Below are 25,775 nucleotides of genomic sequence, written 5' to 3' on the forward strand. Positions count from 1 at the left end.
CACCGGATCCAGAATGATGCAAGGAGCTATAAATTGACCTTAGACAACAGTTTGAGTTGAAAAATGGCAACTTCTGGGAAACAGCCGAAAACAACCGAATACTACTACATATGGATATATCCGTAATCGAAATGATGTAGAAAAGCATTGACTCTGGACACCATTTTGAATTAGAAGATGACCACTTTCAGTTTCTGGAAAACAACGAAAATAACTGAAATGCACCCAATATATATCCGGAATAGAGGTCATGTACAAAAGCCAAAAGTCGAGGATGTTTTCATTCCGATAAAACCAATGATTTTAAACGATATAATCCAATCGCAAGGAATAAATGAATTTGAAATGTTTAAAATTATTAAATTAAACACTAAAATAGGCGGGACGAAGTTTGCCGGGTCAGCTAGTATTTAATAAAATCCTGGTCACTGAAGTTTGCTCGAAAAGATGGCTAGACCGCAATGTCAAATTCCGAGACAGCGCTGACATCTAATATACAGCTTGTCAAACGCTGTGGTGTGCCGCTCACTAGAGAAATAGAGGCGTTCGTTTTTTTTATCTCCGCAGTTTGATCGTTATCAAATCGTAAAAAGTTAATAGTCATTCATACAAGTAGTAATCTTTCATTACTTTCCTTTTCACTTAACGCCCTTGTTTTGTATGTGAATTTTCCACATGCATCAAAGACCCGTCAAACTTGGAATCGTATTTTTTTTAAATAAAAAAATTGTTTGTTGTTAGATAGATTGCGGAAATAAATAAATTTAATTTGTAGCTATCCGCCTTCGAAGCAGCCGTTTCCTAATTTTACGATGCCATATCCCCGCTTAATTATACCACTCATTTGGATGATTAACAAAGCTGGACCTGGAACCTTCTGTCAATTACTCTCATATGCTACCGGATATAATCGTGATGTGAATTCACAGATATACTAATTAAAAGCATAAAATTACAAAACGGATTCAACTGTGAACAGCACAAAGCAATTTTCCACCACCGAGCCAAACCCAAAACCGTCTTGTTCGGCTGTAATCGAACAAATCGTTATTTTTCTACGAATCGTTCCACGTACGTTTTATGGAAAATTTCATCAGTGGGCGCAATTCGTAACATTTTTGCACACCGTTTTGCGCGTCATACATGCAAACTAAACGACCCGGCAATCAACCCACAATACGAACCAGTCAAAAAAAAAAAAAAAATAACAAAGCGAAGAATAAACAGCCTTTGAATGAAGAATACCTACACACTCAGCTGCCAGTGCAATATTGAATAAAAGCACAGTGAAACCTGTTCGATTAGGCCATGTCATACGTGCGTGCAAACGAAATGCAAAGGTTATCAATTGAGCGAAGCGATACTGTTGCATGCGTGTATTTACAATGATTCCCTTTGGCATTGTTTTTGCATAACATACGTAGGCGCAACATACCGCCTTACAGTTGTGTTAACCATCCGACTGTTGCTGTACTGTGTAGGGGTCTGTTTTCGTTTGATTGAGTGAAGTGATGGTGTTGATAATGTCAAGTGACAGTGTTTCAACAGTACAGACGGCGCTTACCTGTAACGCGTACTTGAAGCCCACGTGCGTTGCGGCAGAATTGTGATAGACTTTTAATGCTTCTGAAAATAAAAAATATGTGTATTAACTCATTATGCTGCTTATAATGTTCCGGTTGAGGTATGCTTCAAGCGTGAATTGGTGCGGGCGTGATCCTATTGCTAGTAAGCAGAAAAAAACCAACGTTGATTTCAATCCGTGTACTCAGATAGATAGATTGGATTTGTATGCATATTTGAATTCTTGATCGAAAAGCACGATTTAATTTAGCTGGTAAATCCTATCGGAAGCTTTCCAGCCGGTTAAACATTGGGCGGAAATTGAATCAGAATGAACTAAAACCCAATCTGAAGTCATTTCTGCTGGGGGCTGCCACTCGCATCTTTCGTCTGATTGGTTTTCACCTCTGTGCTTCAGAAGACTAGTGCACGGTTTTTTCACGAATTTTAAACGATAGATGGAGCTGCTGATAGATTTATTTTGATTGTTGGTGCAAACATGTGTTAACCTAGATTTGGTAGCTTAATAAGCAATTATTATGACTCTTTTGAATATGTGTGACGCATAAGAATTGAATCCTAGAGTAACTAGCAAATTATTGCATGAGTTAGTGAACTAGTTTCTGTGTGAAGCTTTTGGTTTTACTATAACCAAAACACGATCGTTCAACAACCGCGAAATTTCACAACGAACATTTGAAAAAAGATGAATAAAATCAGTTCAGTAGTTTGACCGCAATTGTAAACACGCCAAATTCATTTTTTTCAGAAACACCATTCCGAGATAAACGCGTATAAAGTTTCAAGTTCAGCTTATGCGGTTGTGACGAGGCGTGCTTCAAATCGCTCTAATATTCTCCCTATTGCTCAGATCTTCATGAAAGTTTGTGAGAATGTTCTCAAGAAGTTGTACTTAAAAATAATGACAAAAAATCGATTTTTTGAAAACTAAAAAGGTCTATAACCCCTTAAAAATGCATATTAAGTTACTACCACTGAACGAACTTTCAACACCTACACCTTAATCAAAAGGCAAAAATTGCCCCCAACTTGGCATATCTTTTCAATAGTCGATTTTTCCAAACTCTTTAATAATAATAATTAGTAAATGTTTTAAATTGCAAACTAGTAACAAAATGAGCTAAAATTCAATTGGAAAAGCAGCAGCTAACCAATCACTAATGTTTTAAGTATTGAAAAGGCATATTATGAGTGCTGAAGAAGCTCCGCCTTTTTCAAGTTATGACATTACCCCAGTTGCGCAAGACGCAATCATTTTATTCTGTACTAGGAAACCCGGCAACTTCATTCCGTTAATTTTTTTTGAATTTAATTGAATTTTAAACATTCTAAATTGATTCCACATACTTCTAAAGGTTGACATTTGATCAAAGTCATTGCAAATGCAATACGAATCGAATATTGGTTACGTTTAAATTGAAAAGGCAATTCGTTTGGAATAATTGCGTTCATCGGAATGAGAACTTCCTCGCCCTTAAATTGACCTTGAAGTATCATTGCTTATGATACAATGGTTTTTAACCATTTTGGGAGGTATTTGATCATTTTTAGCTTCCAAAAACCGGAAGTCGCCATTTTAGAATTTTAAATGAAGTATGGGGTCAATTTTTGTTCAATGTGGATTCGGAATTTGGTTTTTTTCGGTTGTTTTCTAGAGACCGGAAGCCAAGACGACTTTAAAATGACATCTGGATTCAGTTTCGGGCCTCCGGGTTTTATTCTGGTTTCGGAAAAACCGGTATTAATGGTATGCGACAAATTTTGGCTATTTTCTCAGAAACCAGAAGTCGCCATCTTGATTTCAAAATGTTTTCTGGGGTCAATTTTTGGCTGTTTTCTAGAAACCGGAACTCGTTATCTTAGAATTATAAATGGTGTATGGGGTCTATTTATCTTCTTTTTCGCATCATTCTGGTTCTGGAAATACCCTAATTGGGTGGTAATCTGTCATTTTGGGTTGTTCTCTAGAATCCGCAAGTTAACGTATTGGATTTCAAAAAGGGTTCTGAAGTCCAATTTCGACCTTTTAAATTTTTTCATTATTTTGATTTAATTCATTAAGACTTTATTTGTCGCATGAATTACACCAAACACAAATACAAATCATTCTAGTTACAGGAATACTCAAATTGGATAGTATTTAGCAATTTTGGGCAGTTTTCAACAAAAGAGGAGTTTCCACACTTGATTTAAAAATGGCGTCTGAGGTCTAATTTCAGCTTTTGTGCATTATTCCGATCATGTTAAGCTGTTTTCTGGCAAAATTGGTTAAATGTACTTTATTTGTATTGAGCCCCTTCCTTCCAGAATCAGCGGAAAAAATTGACAGTTCGATCAGTCGAACTCTAATCGTAGTGACGAAAACAGTGAAGCTACTCCGTTTAAAACACAAGAATCAGAGTATCGATAGAAAGTCCGGTTCCGGACGGCCGACGACCCTGAGCGATAAGAAGCTCCGTAGGATGCTTAACAGGAAGACCGAGGAAAAGGTGGCTACATTGCTGCATGTGCTTGGCCGGGGAGTCGATGCCACCAGCCAAACTGTGAAAAAGTACCTGGCGAACATGGACATACATGTCAGGAAGCGGCAGTACCGTCCACTGGTCTCCGAGCTGCAGGTAATGACGCAACGGCAGCAGCTGAATAGAATGGTCATGTCGATTTTCCCGCTGATGGAAGACGAGACCTATCTCACTCTGGATGACAACGACTGGTAGGGTACTTCGTATTTTATTTATACCATGAAGGAAGTGAGCTTCCAGGTTTCTTTAACAGACCAATTTCTTAAAGAAGGTGCTGCTTTGGCTGACAATCAGTGAGAAGAGGATGTCAAAGCCGTTATTCTTTTGCTCCAGACTGGCCGTGAACGGGGAAATTTATAGTACGAAGTGCCTGTCGGACGTTGCGTCATTCATCAAGAAATACCATAAGGGCGAAAACGCGGTGTTCTGGCCGGTTGAATATCGATGTTGTACCCAAGTTGGCGAACCCGCCCAATCTCCCCCAGCTGCATCCCATCGAAAAATTCTTGGCAAACCTGAAGCGTAAGATCTACTCCAAAATTGCGTCGCAAAAACTGCGAAGTAATTGATAGTGATCACCTGCCCCGGCCTCAAAAAACACTGCATAAAAATTTTCACGCCGTTCCCTGCAGTAGTTTCCAAGCCTTAAAGGGTCAACTAGACAGAACTGCAATTTTATATGTTTTGATAGAACATGTAATTCGAGATGAAAAACTTTTTTCGTATTAGCAACCAGTGAGACCAAAGCTTGGAAGGAAGTCAATCAAGTTTTGCTCGTGTCGGATGAAAGTAGATGGTAGGAGGACAGGAGTCTCAAGCATAACATGCTTGGATAAGTAAGGCTTACACACGCAAAAAGTTTCCTAAAATTTTGAGAAGTTGTTACCATATACTTTAGAATTCAATCTCTAATTCAAACTTATGCCTAATTCATTCCGGTTTTAACGAAGCATCCAACGGGCTTAACATTCTATCTACTGAGATAAAGTACAGAATATTTTTTGTGATTTTGCTGTTCATCTGAATCAATGTGGTATCTGTTTGGAAGCAACTTTTGTCCAATACTTGTTGCTAGTAAAGATCAACGAGATTCTCGTTTACTTTAGTTTATGTTCGGTTTCCATATCACTACCAGGTGAGTGGTTAACCAATCAACACCAGCAGCCTTAAAACCATGGTTGCGGTGTTATTTTACAAAAGACAGTAATAAAACAAATGTTGATAGTCCTCTATACGGCCCGATAATTCAACAGTCAAGAACACAGTTGCATAGGTATTGCGATACCGGTGGTAATGACTTTTGCAATAAACGACTGCAGGCTGCTGTTGGTGTTTCGACAAATCTGTGTACACTCGTTTATCGACAGCCCCTCGAACTCCAAATGAGGAAAGCCATCAGGCGATTGTTGCAGGCCACCGATGACAAGACTGCAAGTGATTAACATAACCACTTGAGTGCGTGCTTTGACTTGTAAATTAGTCGAACGTAAAAGGCCTCACAGTTCAAATGCTACTGACTGGCGCTCTGGTTGCACCACCAGCGGGTGTCAGCTCTGGGAGTTCGGTTTACGTGGACCCCAAGATGGCATATTTGTATCGGGTCGGTGCGAGGGTGCTCACTGTTGCTAGTGCGTCTCCAGCAGACGCAGACGGTGTGAATGTTTTTCCGAATGTATTCGTTTACTTATGCATTCCATGCAGAGAATTGGTGTTACAATAATTATAATTATTTCTTTTTTTTACTGACATGTAAAACTTGAATAAGTAGAATAATCGAATGTTAGAGACGAGAGAAATATTTAGTCGCTGAGCCTGTAGGGCGTTATCTTCACACGATATTGAAGTGTTGTTGGATTATGCTACACAGAAGAAAGAAAATACCCAAATATGCGTAATTTTGACGTAAATCAGGTCTTCTGTGCGGGTAGGTACTTTTAGGTAAAAATGATTATCCATAGAAATTCTTATCAAAAACTCCATACAAATTTTTACCCAGATTAAAGTTTTCGCATTTAATGGGACTGCTGAGTTGTTTTCAGCTTTTTTTATCCGTATTATTTACCTAAGCCAGTGAAAACATCCAGGTTTACATGCATTTACGTTGTTTTTACGTTCGCTTGGTAATATTTTCTTTGTGTGTATAGTAATATGTCGTACAAGATTAAATATAATAAAGATAGGATAACGATATAAGTTTTTGCAGGAAGGTTTTCGCAATTTTACATGAAATGCAAATTTTATTTGTGAATAAAAAACTGCTGCTGCTTGATGCGTGCTTGTTGTCTGAAGAGAAACCGACGCAGAGCCCTTATTTTTTTAACTTATTTTGGTCGAGTGCCTTGCATCTCTTGATACCATAGCTCAATCTAGTTCTGCTTCTTCTCATAGATAAATACGGAATTCTGCAACGCATTTGGTCATATTGATATTGTTTCTTTCTTTTTGAGGTATACTTAACTGTAGAAAAGCCCGAAAATCGACCCCAGATGCAGTTTTGAAAACCAAGATGGCGACTTTTGGTTTTTGGAAAAAGTAAATCAAATACCGGCCAATGTGAGTATTTCCGGAACCAAGATGATGTGACTATGTGAGTTTCGGTTCCTGGAAAACAGCCTGGACAATTACAATCTAAAATGAGTATTTCCGTAATTGAGATAATGTATAGAAGTCGGAAGTCGGCCTCAGACATAATTTTTAATTTCAATATGGCTAAATGGGGACCGAAATATATATATATATATATATATATATATATATATATATATATATATATATATATATATATATATATATATATATATATATATATATATATATATATATATATATATATATATATATATATATATATATATATATATATATATATATATATATATATATATATCTCTAAATTTTACTATCTAAATTTTCTTCTGATGAAGTTATGATAAGGGGAAAAACAGAAGATATCGATTATAAATGTGACGTCAGTCAGCCTTTACAACCAAACGTACTTACAGAAAACACGAATGTTGTGAAAGGTGAAGCTACTAAAGTCTTCTTCGATGAGCCACAAACACTGACAGAGAAGCGAAAGGACATCAAACAAGTCAAAAGTTCATCAGTCCTAAGAGCTACTTCAGCTTTACCATACTAAACATACAGAAAAGGAAAATATTTGCAAAAGAAAACTGACTCGAAGAAATTGTCGTCGGTGAAAACAACCTAAACCATAACCATGAGTTTAATCAACTTTATTTTGGAGAGCTGTTGAATCGTTATGTTCATGAATTATTCAGTATGTGTTGCTTTCTATTTTTCAAAAGAATTGCACAGAGCGCGTGATACCACTATCTCTTTGCTTCGGCTAACTCCCTTAAAATTGAACCTCTAAGTGACCGCAATGATTTAGCCAGTAGCAGTCGCAATTCAGCGTTGAAAATTCTATGCATATCTATGTGTTGAAAGAAAACATGTTCCTTTCCAGAGAAGCGCAGTTTCCTTTTCTGGGTAGTGCAGAAGATCCACAACTTTGTAATCTACTCATTACTCTGTTATGTGCTCGTGAGAATAGGATGTGATTTTTGCTATTTAGCACCGAAAATTGACGTCTCACATATAAAGTCAATGTAGGCGAAATGGATCAGCATTGGTCTTAGCCGTCCGGTGGACAACATAAATTAAAAAAAAAAAATCAATGTATACAGTTATTGTTGGCTCACTTGGCATGCTGGTACTGTCATTTCAGATGAGTGCTTGACTTTTTTTTACATACACATGCACATGGGAGTTATTGGATACTATCCTGATTGATGAATGTTATGCTGAATGAACCTTTCGTGCATTATTCAACTAATTTAATTAAAATGTACATTGTCATAGTACGTAAGGTATGCAAGTGAAATTAAAATGCTTTTGGGATCTGTCAGGATACTATTAATTATTTGATGGAACCAAACGACCCGATGTACAAAGAATTTATGTTAAATACATCCAAACTATTTAATGCACCTACTAGGGCAGTGGTTCCCATTATTTTGGACTTCGTAACTTTTTTTTGTTATGCAAAAAGAACTTTGCGGTTGGGAACCACTGAACTAGAGAATCCAACAACAGCATATGAATTCTGCCTATTTCTGAGTTGGGGCGACTGGTTTTCTAGATACAAATCACGTAGAATTGCGAATTTGGACACTATGGGTTATTTTAAGCAGTTCAAACATTCATTTGGATGGTTTCTGTCAATCATGTATGAAAATCTGTGAAAACAAAACATAATTAATTGAGAAACCTACCACATCACACATTTGGATTTTACATCGACATCTGTTTCAAAGTCGTTCACATTGTTAAAAAGAATGATTTATGTATGAGAATGATGGTAGTATACTAATTTTTTTTGGGCTTTATCATCATCATCACCTACTACTGTACGTGCGGGTGTGCGGGTGTGTGCTCACCAGCAAAACAATGCCTAACGTCTCCGTTCCGATGTCGGTTAATCCTAGATGTCAATTAGGTGCCGCTTGTACGCAGCTCAGCTCGGCAGAAATTGCTGTCGCGTAATCTTAAAGGCTGTGAAAAAAACCCCTCGCACTACCGTTATTTTGTGTACAACAAACCGGTAACCAACCGGTGGATGATTGCTGCGGTGGCGCTGGTGATGAGGTGCGAAAATTGGACGTTAAAACAGCGATGTTATTGCGTCACATCGTCGGATATATGAAAACACAGCCGCCGCTCGAGAGATGTGCTGCAGAAGAACTTGTAGTTTCCAGCGGAACAAAGCTCTGTTAGATATAACGAATACGTTTGAAACGCATTTGCCCTGAATATTGTGAAAAAATGAGGACATTGTCCGGTTTAATTCGTCAAAAAGGTAGAAAAAATGTTGCCAAATACTGTAGAATCATGCAGCTAATGCTAATAAAGCGAACAGTTTATCTGTTTGCTTCCTTACAGCAAGTAACAAAATTTGAAATCTTCTTCCTGAAATTGGGTTGTTTAGCCAAATCAGTTTTTATATCATCTGAAAGGCTACATTTTCTAAGCAAAATTTGATTTTCAAAAATTTTCGAATTAAAACAGCTCGAAATGTGCTCGCCAGTTGGGATCAACTGTCGTTGTAGCGATTTAGAGTGATTTTAATTCTTCATTTAAAAATCGAAAGACAATGATATAAAATTTAAAAAAATCACGTTTTGCTCAGAAAATTATACTCTTTAGCTAACACCTATATAAAAACCAGAAATCCGTGAATAGCTAAACAACCCAGTTCTTCTGCTTCGCTGGTTTACGTGAGATTTTAAGTCATCTGCGGTAGTCAGTATTTTTATATTTTTTTAGTATGAAGGAAATGTCATTTACATACAAAATGAAAAGAAGTGGACCCAAATGGGAATGTTTTGAGAGTTTATTTCGAAAGCGTACAATTTGATTGCGTTTCTTTAAATATGTCTGGGATCAACACACAATTTGAGAAGCCAATTCATTTTTTGCAGCTGGAAGAATATTATGTCGATTCGGTCGAACGCTTTGCTGAAGTAGAACCGGCAGCCTCAAGGTTAAAAAGTCCGCTTTGATAAGTGAAAGATCATGAGTTCGAATCTTAGTACAAACAGATATTTCGGTATCAGAGAGACTTTTACCAAAAACATCATATCTGGAAGACTGGCAACTCTGGTTCGATCCTAGCGTCAAATCTGGATCCTAGCGTCAAATCAAACGGCGCACTTCATCTATCAAAGGTGGAAGCTTGTTATGAAAGTGGTGGTAATTACATTGCTACGAAGACATTGTATGCGTATGTGAGGATCCTCTGTGCTGCCAAAACTGTCAGTCGGATTCTGGTGGAGTTCTCAGTCTTCGTGATACTGTGCTTTTGCTTTTATGCATGGGTTTATTTTCAGGCTCTTTCCATCCCCCATTTTGACTCTTCCCTTGCGCTCATTTAGAAAAAAATAGGTCCATGAACACAATTATAATTGCTTATAAAAGGTCTTTCAATAAGAGCGCTACAAAAGTTTTTTTTTCTAAATGAAACAAAAACTGTTTTGGATATCAACGAAATTCTTAATAATGTACAAAGTGCATTTGATGGCATTACGTATAGAACTCGATTTCTTTTACAAGGCCACCAAGGGCTCGGTTGCAGAAGCCCAGACGCTGAACCCAATTCTCGACGGTTTTCAGTTATAAATCAGCCGATACTGCTGCAATTTCACGTTCGATATTCGTACGAAGTTCATCAATGGTCGCTGGCTTGTTGCCATAGACCATAGACTTGACGTAGCCCCACAGGAACGTCTAACGGTGTCAAATCGCACGACCGAGGCGGTAGGACGATTATGACAACCATGTATTGTAGCGTTCTTGAAGTTGAGGCCACTGACTCCAAATTTCGGGAGTAATCTGTAGTGTATCCACAGACTAACAGACATAACACTTCGAACAAATTTTCAATAAATTCATCGTTCGGACGTTAGTAACACTAGCACCATCTGCTGTCGTGTTCGCGCTGCGTCATGCATTTCGGCATTAGCGCTAGCGTTACGGCATGTGTCAAATGGGGAACCACAAAATATGTATGAGATTGCATGATAGCGCCCCAAGCGGCGTTGTCGCGCGAAGACTGTTATTGGAATGGGAATTTTAAATAATCGTTTTTTTTGTGACGATGGAGCTAGGTTCCAGTGTTACGTCTGCTAGTCTGTTAGTGGTGTATCTTTCCATTATTGAATGACAAACCTTACTGGAGAGAAATATCAAGAGATTGGGAAAAAACATGGCGTTGTTTGCTGTCCCTATCGGTCTACTTTTGTAGCGCTTCTATTGAAAAACCCATTACTTGGCTTACTAACGAGGCTCGGTAAAGAAGAGCAGTGGATTTATACACGCGTTCAAGGGAAGAGTAAAATTCCTCCAATTACTACGGCGACGAAGGATTCCTTTCCGTTGCCGCAACAGTCGTTAGAGATGCAGAGGCGAACCCGGTTTCTGACAACAACGATTGTAACGCTTATTTATCGTAAGCACGTTATCGATGTTGTACATTGAAGATGGTACATTAATCCCAAATTAGTCATCTTACGGTGGTTTTCTGCTCCTTCACCATCTTAGATCCATCATGGAGAAGCAACTACGAAATATTTCTTTAAAAGCTCTAGCACCTGAAATAATATGAGACTGGATTTATCAATGAGCATGATTTAATCTGGCAAAACTTTTAAAAGTCAGGATTTTTTGCTGTCCAAAGCGTGATTTCGTCCTAAGAATCAAATTTGTTTCAGATGCACACAACCATCAAATAATTCTGTTTCGAGTACCATTTCTGATTTTTCTTTCGCGCGTCATAATATTATAATTTATGATCCGATTGCTCAAAAAGTGTTGTAGAGTTGATTATCCGATGCGTTTCGTCTTCAACTCATCAGTATGGAACAGTTCTACTTGAACCGTTCATAGGAGCAATGTCTTACAGGTAATACCTCCTGTATACCATGTAAACGAGTGACTTTCCCAGTGCAGCAAACCTCGTGTTGTAAAGTTGTTTTTCTAACATCAATATCTCTCAGCATGAGCATAAAAAATGATTGATAGTATGAATAAAAAATAGAGAGGCAAAAAAAATTCTCAATCCGATCAAATGGTTAGAAGTGGATGTAACGGTGTGACATCTAAAAACAGTTACATTCCGGTCCACGAACAACATCATTTTTGCGGGATTGTTGTCCGACATTCTAGCAATATATCCCGCCATTGTACCCTCTCAGCTTTAGCGACTTTCTGGATACTGGGCTCGCCGTAGAGTTGCGCCAACTTGTGGTTAATTCTTCGGCTCCCTACACTATTCCCACATTCTCCGCTAAAAATGGTCCTAAGCACACGTCGTTTGAAAACGGCTAGTGCTTGCAAGTCCTCCTGGAGCATTGTCCATGTCTCTTGCCCGTAGAAGGCAATCGGTCTTGTGCGCGTCTTATACATGGTGCACCTAGTACGGGGACGAAGTTTGCCAGATATCAACGTCTTGTGGAGTTCGTATTAGACACGACTTCCAGCTACAATATGTCTGCGGATTTCTCTGCTACTGTTGTTGTCTGACGTTACCAAGTACACAAATTCGTCAACTACCTCAAACTCCGAAATTTTCAACCAGCACTGTATACCACCCATCGTGGCCTTAATCAGTCTTGTTTGTTTCGCAGGGAAGCCATTTTCGTTCATAACTTTCCATAGCTCTACAGGTCGATAGTGTCGTAAGTGGCCTCAAAATCGATGGATAGATGGTGAGTGAGGACTTAGTATTTGCGACACTTTTGGAGGATCTGCCGCAGCAAGAAGATTTGATCGCCCATCCTCAAAACCGACTTGATAACCTTCGTGCAAGCGACAACAGACGGCGAAAGATGATCTGGGAGAGCACTTTGTAGGCTGCGTTGGGCATATTACTTCCTCCTTCCACTCGTCCGGTAGCTGTTCTGTTTCCCAGATGCTATGTTGACGAAGTCGTTCCTCCTGCTGTCTTGGTCCTCTGCTTTTGCGCCATTCAGGTTTTCAATCTAGTACTGCTTCCACCTGTCAATCATCTCACGTTCGTTCGGCAAGATTCCACCATCTTTATCCCGACACATTTCAGCTCGCGGCATAAAGTCTGCGCGGGATGCGTTTAGTTCCTTGTAGAATCTACGTGTTCCTTGAGAGCCCTTGAGATGGTCAATTTTCTCACACTGTTTGTATCGGCTCACGTGATGAGGGTTCTTTACTGCAGCATCAATTCCCGCGCTGCGTTCTTCTCGTCTAGAATCGTTTGACACTCCTCGTCGAACCAGCCGTTACATTGAATCCTCTCGACAGCACCATCCGCTGCGTTGTTAATGGCTGCTTTCACAGTATTCTAGCAGTCCTCCAGAGGGGTTTCGGTAAACTTTTCCTTATCCAGCAAGTGTGACTGGTAGTGACTTTGTGGAGGTTAAGTCACAGCGGTAGCGGATGTTGTTGACAATCGAATGTCTTTGGCGCGTTTTGACCATCAGGAGATAATGGTCAGAATCGACGTTTGCACCACAATAGAATCAGACGTCGACAATATTCGAGAAGTGCCTTTCGTCAATCAAAACTGTGTTTCAGTTCGTTGTGGTGATCAATAGTCAATAGTCGAGGTCCGTTTTCGGTCGTGAACCGGTGTGCGCTGAGCATTCAAAAAACCGATCTGAATTCCTTTTCTTGGCCAACCTGAGTGTAGAGATCTTCGATAACGATTTTTACGTCATGTTTTGGGAAGCACGCTCCAGCTGCGCGTGGAAAGCGTCCTTTAGTCATCGTTACATCCTAGGCGAGACACCTACATGTTAAATTGTTAGAAAAGATTTTTGACCGTCTATTTTTGGATTTTCCCGCTATCCGTATGAAACTTCATCACATCGCTCCGCTGATGAACCGCATCCCCAACGAATCGTTCGGCTTTAAAGCATTCTCTTGAAAGTAGTTGGTCTACGATTTAAGGCTTGAAACAAAAACACAAAGCTCTTTGGTGCTTCGGAGGAGAACTCCGATGAAATTCAATACTCGAATCAGGAAATCTAGTGCAAGGGTTTTCAACTATGTTTACTGTTCAAGGGAGCGTTCTAATCGGCAGTTTCAAAAACAGTGTTTCTTAAGTTTTTTAGGGGCGAAAGCATGCGTCACGGAGAAATAATCTTTTGCATTTATTCTAAGGTTAGTTTGAACCTTTAAATAAATGCAAAGGATTATATCTCTGTGTTTTTTATTAGAACCTTTTAATGTTCGTCAGTCTTATAATAAAAGAATTTTCGAAGTTGAAACATCGATCCATTTACAGTACTGACAATCGTTTCCAGACTACTCATACAGGGTGAGAAAATAATATTCTGTAAAATAAAATAAATTTCTCGAACAACTCGGTTTTAAAGTTGAATAGACAACCGTACGTCTGATCACAAAAAGGATATTGTGTACACCAAACAATACCAAGTACTAACCAACCCCATTAGGAGCATCCTTAAGTTTGGAAGGGTTTACAGTGCTGCGATTAACTGGTCTTAAAGAGGAGATTCGTCACATCTGAAATGGATCAGTGCAGTAAACTTCAGAATATGCGCTAATTCTAAAGAAAAAAAAAGTTATAAAAGTTATAAAGAAAAATATTTTGGCGTATTTTTGTATTATTTATAGATCAATACAAAACAGTTCCGTAGCAAATCGTTAATAAATATCGCAGAATAATTATGAATCTACTCGAGTACATTCGATAATCCGAATCCAATTCCGGCATTTCAACCGTAACATAAGTGTATATATTGCACATTTTCTTCCTAGCAGAGGTTATGCAATAATTAACAGCAACTAATTTTACTGTCGCACAATAATCGCAGACCTTGCTCACATTTTGACGTCCACTGCCCGGTACCATTTCATTTAGTTACGCTCGTTTTCTGCACAGAAACAGACCACCATCCAGCGTCCAGCACCAGCAGCACTGTATGTAATGTACAGGCGTAACCAAAGCTAGTTAAGGGCATCATAATCGGCACTCTTGTAACTAGCAGCGGTGTTGTGCTGCGACGAAATGACAGCAGCAGACGACAATAACGACCGGAGGAAAGCGAACTTGTACTTTTCACTTCCATTTCCGCATACTTTTCGGAGGTGAGCACCGACCGGCCTCCAGCACAAATGCTCTGCAATACTGAAGTGCTGGCTTGCGTGTTTACAGTACGGTTATTCGAAAGCAGTCAGCTTTGATGGGGTAATTTTCGTGATAGTTTTATGCTATAGTACCTATGTGACAATTTTTGTTTTCATTTTATTTCGTCTGAGCTCGCAATACTTGTTTGTCCATGAATCAAGCGCCTAATCACACTGGATTGTCACTGTCACTAGGGGCTATAATTGAGCCGGGTCTGGTCCACTCCAACAGCTCAAATCGCAAATTTGAATTATGGGCATACCCTAAAGCGACAAGACATACATTGAGCTGTCATAACACGCGAATTAAGTAACAGTGACATATGAAAAGAAAACTGCGCGCCAAATGTGCACCTTGAGTCGGCAAATTCCGGTGCGCCGATAAGGATTCCCAGCTATACGAAATCATTGAGCACGATAACCACATCTGCGGCGGGAAATCTCACCGAAATTAATCCGCGCAAGCATGTGCACACGACACGGAATGTGCGGTGGCTTGTGCCCAAAACTGGTAATATCTTGCTTGGTTTCTTAAAAGCTGATGAGCCGCACCGCAACTGCCGGGCCCGAGTAACATTTCTCGCCACCTGTCAACGATTAGCGTGTGGTTGTAAACAAATGAGGGGTCATCGAAAAGCAATGCCCGCTCGCAGGAGAAAACGAATGTACCGTCAGGTTCCGCGATTGGTGTTCTGCGGCTAATGTTGCCTTAATAGTGGCTAAATTTGCAGATAGATTGATAATACCGGAACTGAGATCTAATCACATCTCTAATCACTGTCGCTTTCATTTTTTTGCAACTTTCTCATTTAAAATCCAAAGTTAGTGTATCTCACCTAGTGCATACTAAGATTATTCTTGTTGCCGGTGTTATTCGCAGGATAGGCGTTTCCTTCCGGTAGCCTAGCGCTTCTACCCAGTTGGCCCTTTAGATTCAGCAGTAAAAGAAACAGTTCAATACGAGGACATTATGTTCCGACCACAGCTCAACCCAACTGAGAACATACGTGAGAAAATGAGGCTTTTCGAGCAAGGTTTGAATTGCATCTATTGCGGACTTTGTCTTAGTAAAATAAATGTAGTAATGCTAGTATTCGTTCAAGTAATTTTGTTGTTATTAATTTACGCAAGTTTTTTCAAGTATTCCAATCCATTGAAAACCAACCAGATACATGCTTTCTTTAATTTCGATCTCATACCTGTCGGAATAGAAGACAGCGTCAACCGATGTTTACAAATAGTAACATTTCATTCAACCAACATTTTCATAATTTTATGTTCAACTTACTAGGAACATAATCCTAGCCCTGCGAAGTTACATAAAAACGTTAATACAAACACCGCAGCATTTAAGGAAAAGTGCAAAAACGCTCTTCCACCACATTCCAAGATCGCCTTTGTCCATCAAGTCAACACCCCCCATTCAGTCGATTTTTATCGGCTTTACTATTTTTTGCGCTTCGTTCCCGGCTTATCGTCACACACTCATCACAGTAGCCCACCTTGACTGAACTAGACGAAAGTTGGTCTATTTCGTCCGTGCCGCGCTAGAGTCCATGTTTAGTGCCCTTATCTTAACCGCCCCTATTTGCTGCCAGAAATGGTTTTAATTAACTCAACACGTGCAAGAGATCTAATCGAGCGTTTATGTTTGCCTTTTTTTTTTCACTCTATCGCTTGTTTGCACGGTCACAGATGCGAGCTTAGAGGGTTACGGTCAGCGGCGAAGACACTCGGACCAAGCGGATCGTTTCGGTAACTACGGCACCGGCGGCAGCCACTCGCGGGAGGACAGCCCGAACCGGATGATGCCCCCGATCAACCATTCGGCAACACCGGGCGTCATGACGGATGCCCAGGGCCTCATTGTGCCCAAGAAGCTGATCAACCCCTGCGCTGAGTCAATGGACCGACAGAACCTGCACCGGGAACTGATGTTCAACCAGAAAATGTAAGTTTTTGACTGTTATTTTGAATTCCTACAAACGATTTTTGTTCTACGTTTAGTGCGGACATGAAATCTTCCATGAGCCAAAATCAATGTTCTGAAACCGAAGCTTGTTTGAGAAGTTTGTGACCTCCCATTCAATTGATTGATTTGCTTTTAGAAACTACTCAAAACTGATGTCTTAATGGGAAATGTGCTTTTTCTTGAGTCTCATTAACCCTCTCCTCGCGGAGACAAATCAGTTTTTACCTCAAAATTCTTATTACTATATGCCTGGGAAAGGTTCTTATAATAGTTTCCTCTCCTCTGGGAGGGAATGCTCCCATTCAAATGAAGCTCACATTTCTACATAACTCAAGAACCAAACGTCCCTATGATGGTTCGGCACCCCCTCGACTTGAAAGGTGGTTCCATACAAATGAAGCACTAGCCTGAAATGATCGGGATGCTGCACAGAAGCCGAAAATCGACCCCGAACCCGAACCCAATTTTCGATTCTGGTTTTTTGGCAAACAGCCCAAAATTGCCGAATGGGGTATTTCCGGAGGCAGAATGATACCCAGAAGTCAGAAATCGACCCCGCATGCCATTTTGAAATTCAAGAAAAATTAATTAAAAGTTTTGACGTTTGACCAATGTCTACATAAAATCGCCGAATCTCGGCATTATTTGTGCCGAGATTGCACAGCCGAGTGTTCGGCAACCATCTCGGCTGAATCTCTTTTGCCGAGAATCTCGGGAAACCAGTATTTGACAGATGCCATTTTATGCCGAGAATCTCGATATGCATTTTACTGCGTTCTCTGCAAATCTAACCGAGAGGCAGGAAATCTTACCGAGAGGCGCCAAACTAGTCTAACTACCTTTCGGTGATATAAGCTGGATGTTTCGGCACAGTAAAAAGGCGGAATCCATTCGCAGTGAAAAATTTTGCTGAGAATTCATTAGTTTTCTTTCAAACGATAAATTATAAGGTAGATTAGTTATAGTAAGTGCAGAAATGTATTCATTTCGAGTATTGAATGTTTACAGAATATTCAAAAGTCTAACGTCCTCCTTTTGCAGTTTCTGTTGAGCCGCGTTCATTTTACTTTGAGGTGCATTATTCCGCTTAGGGCTTGTTTGCACCCGAGGCGTTAACACGATTTAAAACTACACTTTCCCGAGTTCCTACCACTTTTCACGAATCTGTACTATTCTTTTTTAAACATCTGTAGTTTGCATAAATTTTAGCAAAACTTTTATTTTCTTCCTGTGTACTCTTACGAAACACGTTTGCACAAATTAGTACATAGAAAACTGGCAGCCCACTTGCTCATGAAAATGACAGCTGTGTTTCCAAAACAAACTTCGTGCCGTGATATCAGTAATGTTTTTGCTGACCTCGGCATCAACAGTGTTTAATGATATGTTCGGAAAAAAATTCAAGCAAGACTCGTCAAGCTTACTTTTTTTGGCGAAGTCTCAGCAGCAAAATAATCTGACGACTTTCGACAAGTTGCCGAGTGAACTCGAATTTTGTTTAGTCGATCTCGAGATCCAGTTTGAGTGTGTATTTCGAAGTTAGGCGTCTGAATTTGAAAATCTAGTTATTCCACCACGGAAAAGTGGTCAGGGTTTGAGCGCTTATATGCCTGATTATCGAGTTTTTGACATAGAAATTTCTTCATCCGACATGACGATACGTTGAACAAACATGCCGGTGTAGTTACTATTGTGGAACACAATGGCACGTTTTGGCACCCCGAAGTAGTAGTTGAATTTTTTTGCCACTGGTCAAAACGTTGCGGATACAACAACCTTACAAGCTTATAATCAAATTTTCGCTTTTTCTACGTAGGACTACGTCTATCTGGAAGTTAGGCGCCTAAATTTTTAATCAGTAACCATGCAAAAAGTTAAAGAGTATGTGCACAAACGTAGGCATGCCGTGGGATTATGGTGGGTGTAATTCTCCCATAGCCATAGTATATAACACACACCAAACGTACAAATACCATACACAATAATCCATTAACATTTGAAAAAAAGTCACATACACCTGTCACAAACTACACCATACAAATACCAATACTCACATGAACTGCCCATAAATGCATAACAGTCCCATGTAATTTCTCATCACTTTTTGCTTAAACCTCAAAAACTTTTTCACCTACCCGGTGTTCTCAAAAAATCGCCAGAAAAAGCTTTTTGTTGCTAAATTGATTAGAAAAATATGAATTTGGTCAGTCCCATGTTACAAATAAACGCAAAACAAGCTCAGTGCTGAAAATAACTAGCATAAAATTATGGTCACTATCATAGAAATACCAATTGAAGTACTAATAGGAAAAATAAATAACTTGTTGCCTATACAAGTATTCTATCATAAATATTTTTACCACGGATAAATGCATTTTTGCGCATACCTGTTATGCACATATACACACATACACGTAATACACACACACTACTCACACACACACACACTACTCACACGCACACGCTACTCAGACACACACACACACACACATACACATACTCATACATACATACATACACAAAGACACACACAGATACACACACAAACACACACACACAGGTCAATTCGTCGGTCCCGTACCGGCGAGATGATCCTTTAACTCCGTAAGGAGGCAAAAGGCAAGGGCTGTGCCTATGAAAAGGCGGCCCAAGAAGTGCTAGGCGAGGAGGTTCAAATCCGAGCTATCACCCCAGAAGTGACTCTCCAGCTTAAAAACCTGGACGAGATCACCGAAGGGTACGACATAGCACAAGCCTTTGAGCGGGAATGTGGAGTGGTGGTGACCGCGGAGGCAGTTCGTCTCCGCAGAGGCCCGGCCGGGACTCAGGTTGCTACCATAAAGCATCCACTAGCGGAGGGTAACAAGGTCCTTAAGAAGGCCATGTTGAAGGTGGGTTGGTCGGTCTGCTCCCTGGGCACCTTCCAACAGCCTGATGTTTGCTTCAGGTGCTTTGAGCGGGGGCATAAATCCTGGTCGTACAAAGGGCACGACAGGTCCAATTTATGCCACCGCTGCGGTGGCGCAGGCCATAAAGCACGGGACTGCGGCGCACCTTTTAAGTGTTTGGTATGCACCAGTAAACGTGACGCCAAGCACGCCATGGGAGGTCCCAAGTGTCCGGTTGCACGGCCGGTTACTAAACCACAGGCTTGGGGGTGATACAATTAAACCTGAATCACTGCTATGCGGTGCAGCAGTTGCTACACCAAGCAGCTGCTGAGTCGTTGTCGGAAGTGGCCATCGTCTCGGACCCCTACCGCATCCCAACCGGAAACGGTAACTGGGTATCGAACAAGTCTGGGAAGACGGCCATATGCACGACAGGCAGGTCCCCGGTTCAGGAGATTGTGTCAACCTCCAGCGAGAGGTACGTGATAGCCAAAGTGGATGGAGTATTCTACTGCAGTTGCTATGCTCCGCCAAGTTAGTCTACTGAAACGTTCGCACAGATGGTCGACCAAGCAACCGTGGAACTGACGGGCCTAGGGCCGTTGGTAGTTGCGGGTGACTTTAACGCTTGGGCTGGCAAGTGGGGAAATCGGTATACAAACCAGGGGGGCCAGATTTTGTTGGAAGCTTTGGAAAAGCTCAACTTAGACTTGGCTAACTTTGGCACGAAATGTACCTACAGCAGGAACCATGCGGAATCGATTATTGATGTGACGTTCTGCAGCCCGGGACTTATCACGAACTGGAGGGTAGACGGCAGCTACACGAATAGCGATCACCAATTACCTACACTATCGGCAGCACCCAAACGGCTTCCAAGTATTCCAATGGTTTCTTCCAATGGTCCCCAGTGCCGTCCACGTCCAATTTTGGGCTGTATACCTACAACGGTATCTGAATTAGATTGCCACTGGTAGGGTCCAACTCAGATCGCAGAGAAGCCGAACTGTTCACCTCGATGGTCGACCAGGGATTGATCTTCTCTCAACACGGAATGTCCTTTTATAGCGTCACTTAGTGTAGGAAACTTGGGTGATTGGGGGAAGAACCAATCACGTGGAAGCATCTTTGCTTTCTTTCTTCGTCGCTTACGTTTGGTGATGAATGCGATGTCAATCGGCTGGAAATCATTTCGTCTATGTTTTTGAAGTCTGCTTTAAGGAAATATACCAATCGTATGAAAAGTGTATGTGGATATTTGACCTTCAAACTTTTCCGCAATTTTCACGGAGTAATAAAAAAATGGTAACTAAAATTATCATGTTATACAAATCTTGTGTATTTTAGCTTTCCAACGGTATATTAACTATTGAAATCGAAACAGTTGTTTGAGCGCTATTAGCATCTAAAATCTTCCATTCCGCCAACCAAAAACGTTACATGTGCAATCCAGTTTTCACAGAATGTACCTTAGTATAGTGAAGAAAGACGTAGTCCCACGTCAAAAGTGGGCAGGGCTTGAGCGCTTGTTTTCAAGTCATTTCTTATCCGATCGATCCCAATTTTTTCTGATTTTTATATGTATGAAGTGAAGGTGCTAATATGAAAGAGTTTCATCCATTAATTTAGTATAAAATATTATTTATATCGCTTTAACGTTCAACTACTTACTTCAGCAGCCTAGAGCAGTAGTGGCTCGTGCCGTATCAAGAATTTCCCCGTAGCCTCCCGACCTTCGTCAAGCGCACAATGGGAATCTCTCCAAGTAGTGCCTGCAGCTCGTGGTTCATACGCCTACGCCACTCTTCGCTTTCGGTTTGTACTCAACCAAGTATTGTCCGCAACACTTTCCGTTAGAGTGCGATCATCAGTTGGCAAAATTCTTGGACTAAAGGGGAACTGGGAAGGTGGTTACATTTCATTATACCCAAGGTATCGACGAACCCGTGGTTCAAGGGGTTGAATGTAGGTCGAGATTTCACTTGCGTGATGTCTCGACTTATGCCCAATCACTATTGATTCGATGCGCATCTCCATCGTATGCCCGTATTGGGCTCGGGAAAAGTGGTATCTGTGCCTGTGGTGAAGGTTATCACGACATAGAGCACGTTGTTTGATCATGCACTAAACACCGTGACGCCAGGTCTAAATTACTAGCTTCTCTTTAGGCCGGAGGTAAACGGCCAACTGTACCTGTTCGTGATGTTTTGGCGAGCCGTGACCTACCCTACATGACCCTTAAATACGTTTACGTTTACCCAACAAACGACAAGAATACGTTTGAACCAGCAACTAGACCCTGCACAATACCAGGACCCCCTGTCCACTCCACTGTTCAGCTCACGACATCGTGGCTCAGTAGAACAAATCCATACATGCTGCATATTCATGGCCATCCGAAGATTATCAGACGACCATTTAACAACAAAACACTGATTTTTAAGCTAGTTTTAAGTTAGACTTAATTTCAGCTCGTAGTCGGCAGCGAGAATAAAAAATTTGCTTTTAGATTTTAAGTCTTCAGATATAATTGATGCCGTTAAACATTAAATTGTATTTGTGCCGTGTCAAATAAATGATATGAGAAGAAAAAAAAAACACTTCTGTTGTTACCTGCTGTTACCAGAGATCCCAAGTATACGAACTCCTCTACCACTTCGAGTTCGTCGCCGTTCATGATCACCGTTCGTAGGAGGCGAATGTTGGTTTATTTCGAGCCTATTCCTTCATATACTTGATTTTCGACGTATTTATTTCTAGTCCAACTCTTCTAGCTTCCACTTTAAGTCTGGCGTAGATTGCCTCCGCCGTCGCTGAGCTTCTCGTAATAATGTCTAGTTTGTCTGCGAAGCCTATGAGTTGACTACCTGTGCTGAAAATCGTGCCTCTCGTTTCAATTCCCGCTCGTCGGATTACATCCTCAAAGGCAATTTTGAACAACTGCAGGATAATCCATCTCCTTGTTTCAACCTTCTGCACGCTTCGAAGAAAAAAAAGGTAGCTTTGATAAGTCCTGTCAGTTTATCCAAAAAAACCGTAGTCGTGCATTATTTGCCATAGCTGGTCCCGATCGACTGTATCATACGCTGCCTTGCAGTCCACGAAAACATGATGTGTGGGCACGTTGTACTCCCGGTATTTCTGAAGGATCTGCCGGAGAGTGAAAATTTGATCCGTAGCAGAGCGTGTTTGTGTGAAGCCCACTTGGAACTGCCCTACGAACTCTTTCGCTAAAAGAGATAGACGGCGGAGTAGAATCTGGGAGAGCACTTTGTAGGCAGCGTTGATCAGCGTTATGCCGCGGTAGTTGCTGCATTGTAGCCGATAGCCTTTGTTATAGATGGGGCATTCAACTCCTTCCATCCATTCCACCAGCTAGTCTCTCTTCCTCCCAGATCCTAGAGATTACCCAGTGGAGTGCTGTTGCTCCACTGGGCAACTGCCTTTTTTCCATGTTTATAGAGCTAATAACATTTGAAAACTACCTTATCAGCAACGAAAAACGTTACATGATCATTTAAGTTTTCACAGAATATATCCCAGTATAGCGAAGAAAGACGTAGTCCTACGTCAGAATCGTTTCTTGCAAGATTTAAAGCTTGTCACTCTTTTTGTAGATTTGGCAAACGTTACACGTCCACTCCTCCGGTACTACCTCCTTCTCCTAAATCTTAACAATAACTGAGTGTAGCACCTTAGCCAGTATCAGTGGGAGTTAATTAGCTCGAGCTGCTTTGTTGTTTTTCAGTCGACTGATCTCTTTAACTCTCTGGAGATCAAGAGCTGAAATTGTGTCGTCATCCGCGGGTATAAATCATCAATCTACTGCAATTTTGTCGTCGTCCTCTGCTACATCGCTGTTAAGGAGCTCGTCATAGTACTTTTTTTTACGGGGACAGTTCGATTATCGAATGCCGAATTCAGAATACGTCGCCATGTCACTCGGTCTTGGGTTGCTATCCTCCAATCTCCCCTAACACCTTTTATGGGGGCATCCTCGTCGACAGCACACATCCAACGAGTGCGGGCCTACCTCGAAGTCGACGGCGTCTATCCGGATTTCCGCTAAATATAGTCTTCGCTGGTCGTTCTTTCGGCATTCTAGCTACATGCCCAACCCACTACAACCCGCCGAGTTTTATCCGCTAAACTATATCCGCCGATTTGTACACCTGGTACACTTCATGGTTCATGCGTCTGCGCCGAACACCATTTTCCTGTTGCCGCCAAGGATTGAACGCAAAATCCTACGCTCAAAAACACCAAAAGCTCGCCGATCGACCATTTTCAATGTCTGGCTTCATGGCCGTAGAGGGCCACGGGTAGAATAAGTGTTTTGTAGAGTGCAAGTTTGGTACGGGTTTGCAGGCTACGGGACCTCAGCTGGTTACGTTATTCGCAAGGCCCTGTTTGCAGCCGCTATCCGTCTTTTTATTTCACGGTTAACCTTGTTGTAACATGTACCCAGGAAAATAAATTCGTCGACTACTTCAAAAGTTTCCCCATCTAACACCACCTCACCGGATATCCTGACGCATGATGTAGAGCCTTCAAGGGTGGCACGTATCAGCCTAATTAGTTTTGTTGGGAAACCATGTTCGAGCATAATTCGCCATAACTCATTTCTCTTAACTGTGTCGTACGTCAATGAACAGATGGTACATCTGCAGGTTGAATTCTCGAAATTCATCGAGGATCTGTCACAAGGTGAACATTTGGTCCGTAGTTGAGTCCCCCTCGAAAACCACATTGGTAATCGTCTCCGACAAAGGCCTAAGCCTATGGAACAGAATACGGGATAGAATTTTGTAAACGGTGTTGAGAAGGGTTATGCCCCAATAACTACTACAGTCCAGGCGGTGGCCTTTCTTGTAGATCGGGCATATGAGACCCTCCAACCAGTCCGAGGGTAATGCTTCATCCAACCACACTCTCAGCATGATCCGGTGTACAGCTCCCGATTTTAAAAAGTTCGGCTGGAATGCCGTCCTTACCAGCTGCCTCGCAGTTCTTCAGCTCTTTCACTGCTTTCTCAATCTCGTCCATGGATGATGGGTTCACAGCTTTGGTGATTAAGCATTCTGCTCTTTTCGCTGCTTTTTTCACCATTTAACAGCACACTAAAGTGTTCCTTCTAACGCCTGGCCACCTGCGTTCTATCGGTAATCAGGTTCCCCTCCTATCGTTGCACATGACAGGGGCTTACACGTTTCGGTTTCTGATTCCACTAATCTTCTTGTACAAGATTCTCGCATCGTGCCTTGAGAAGCAACCTTCCGCCTCCGTAAGAATACGCTCCTAATGCTGTCGTTTCTGCCGGCGGTGAAGTCTTTTTTCAGCAGCTTTAGCAACCCGGTATCCTCCTACGCTCTGACGAGTCACAGCCAGTGCTTTGGTTTTTCGATATTTATTCACGAAGAGATGAATAGAATTTTTTCCAGTGGTTGTACTTGTTGGTTCTAATGAAATTTGGCAACCAATGCTGTATGAATGAATAGATCATCATTATTCATTCACCTCATTGCGACGATGCATGAACCTTGTTTACCTTATCAATGAAAAAAAGGTTCAATGAACATCACAAGTGTTTAGCCATTTCATTTTGTGTTATCATTCTCTTGACAGTGATATTCAGTGTCGGTGATTATCAACGTTGTGAAAATCGTTTAAGAAAATCCTTGTAGGAAATCTTTGTTTTGAGAATGGCGGTAGCTGGACCATCCCGAAAAAATCGGAAAAGACGCAATGACGGAAACATTTTACAGGATATCGCGTTGTTCTTCATCGAACGCGATGGAAATAAAGGAATTTGCCGGATGGATATCAACAGCCGATGTACCTACTACATCCAGGACACCTTGGATGTGGATAACATGATCAGACACTTTCGAGTGCTGCATCCAGAGGCGGCCAAAAGTTGCGGTTTGTTGCAAGAAATCAATGTCGCAAAAAAGCAAAGGTAATTCAGAAGAAGCCTTTCGGAATCGATACGGCTTTATTTATGGATTCAATCATTGGGCTCGTCACATACCATTGCCTTTATGTTTCGTTGAGTGGGAAGGGATGAAACAATTACTGGACCCGATTTCCTCGGCCCTTGGTGTTACTGTCAACCGGAAT

General features: G+C 41.1%; 1 protein-coding gene across 10 annotated transcripts in view; it reads left to right on the forward strand.

Annotated features, from left to right (window-relative positions):
* The window catches only part of LOC129723171 (protein FAM107B), a 131,712-nt gene that overhangs the window by 92,386 nt on the left and 13,551 nt on the right, over nt 1-25,775 (forward strand). For 9 of the 10 annotated variants that reach the window (XM_055677214.1, XM_055677236.1, XM_055677260.1 and 6 more), the window contains 2 exons: nt 15,673-15,826; nt 16,488-16,743. In XM_055677214.1, coding sequence (XP_055533189.1) covers nt 15,763-15,826; nt 16,488-16,743 — 320 coding nt within the window. In that variant the 5' untranslated portion in view covers nt 15,673-15,762. The remainder of the gene's footprint in view (nt 1-15,672; nt 15,827-16,487; nt 16,744-25,775) is intronic. The other variant, XM_055677268.1, reaches the window with a different exon arrangement.

The sequence above is a fragment of the Wyeomyia smithii genome, chromosome 1 (assembly GCF_029784165.1).
Source record: "Wyeomyia smithii strain HCP4-BCI-WySm-NY-G18 chromosome 1, ASM2978416v1, whole genome shotgun sequence".
NCBI lineage: Eukaryota > Metazoa > Arthropoda > Insecta > Diptera > Culicidae > Wyeomyia > Wyeomyia smithii.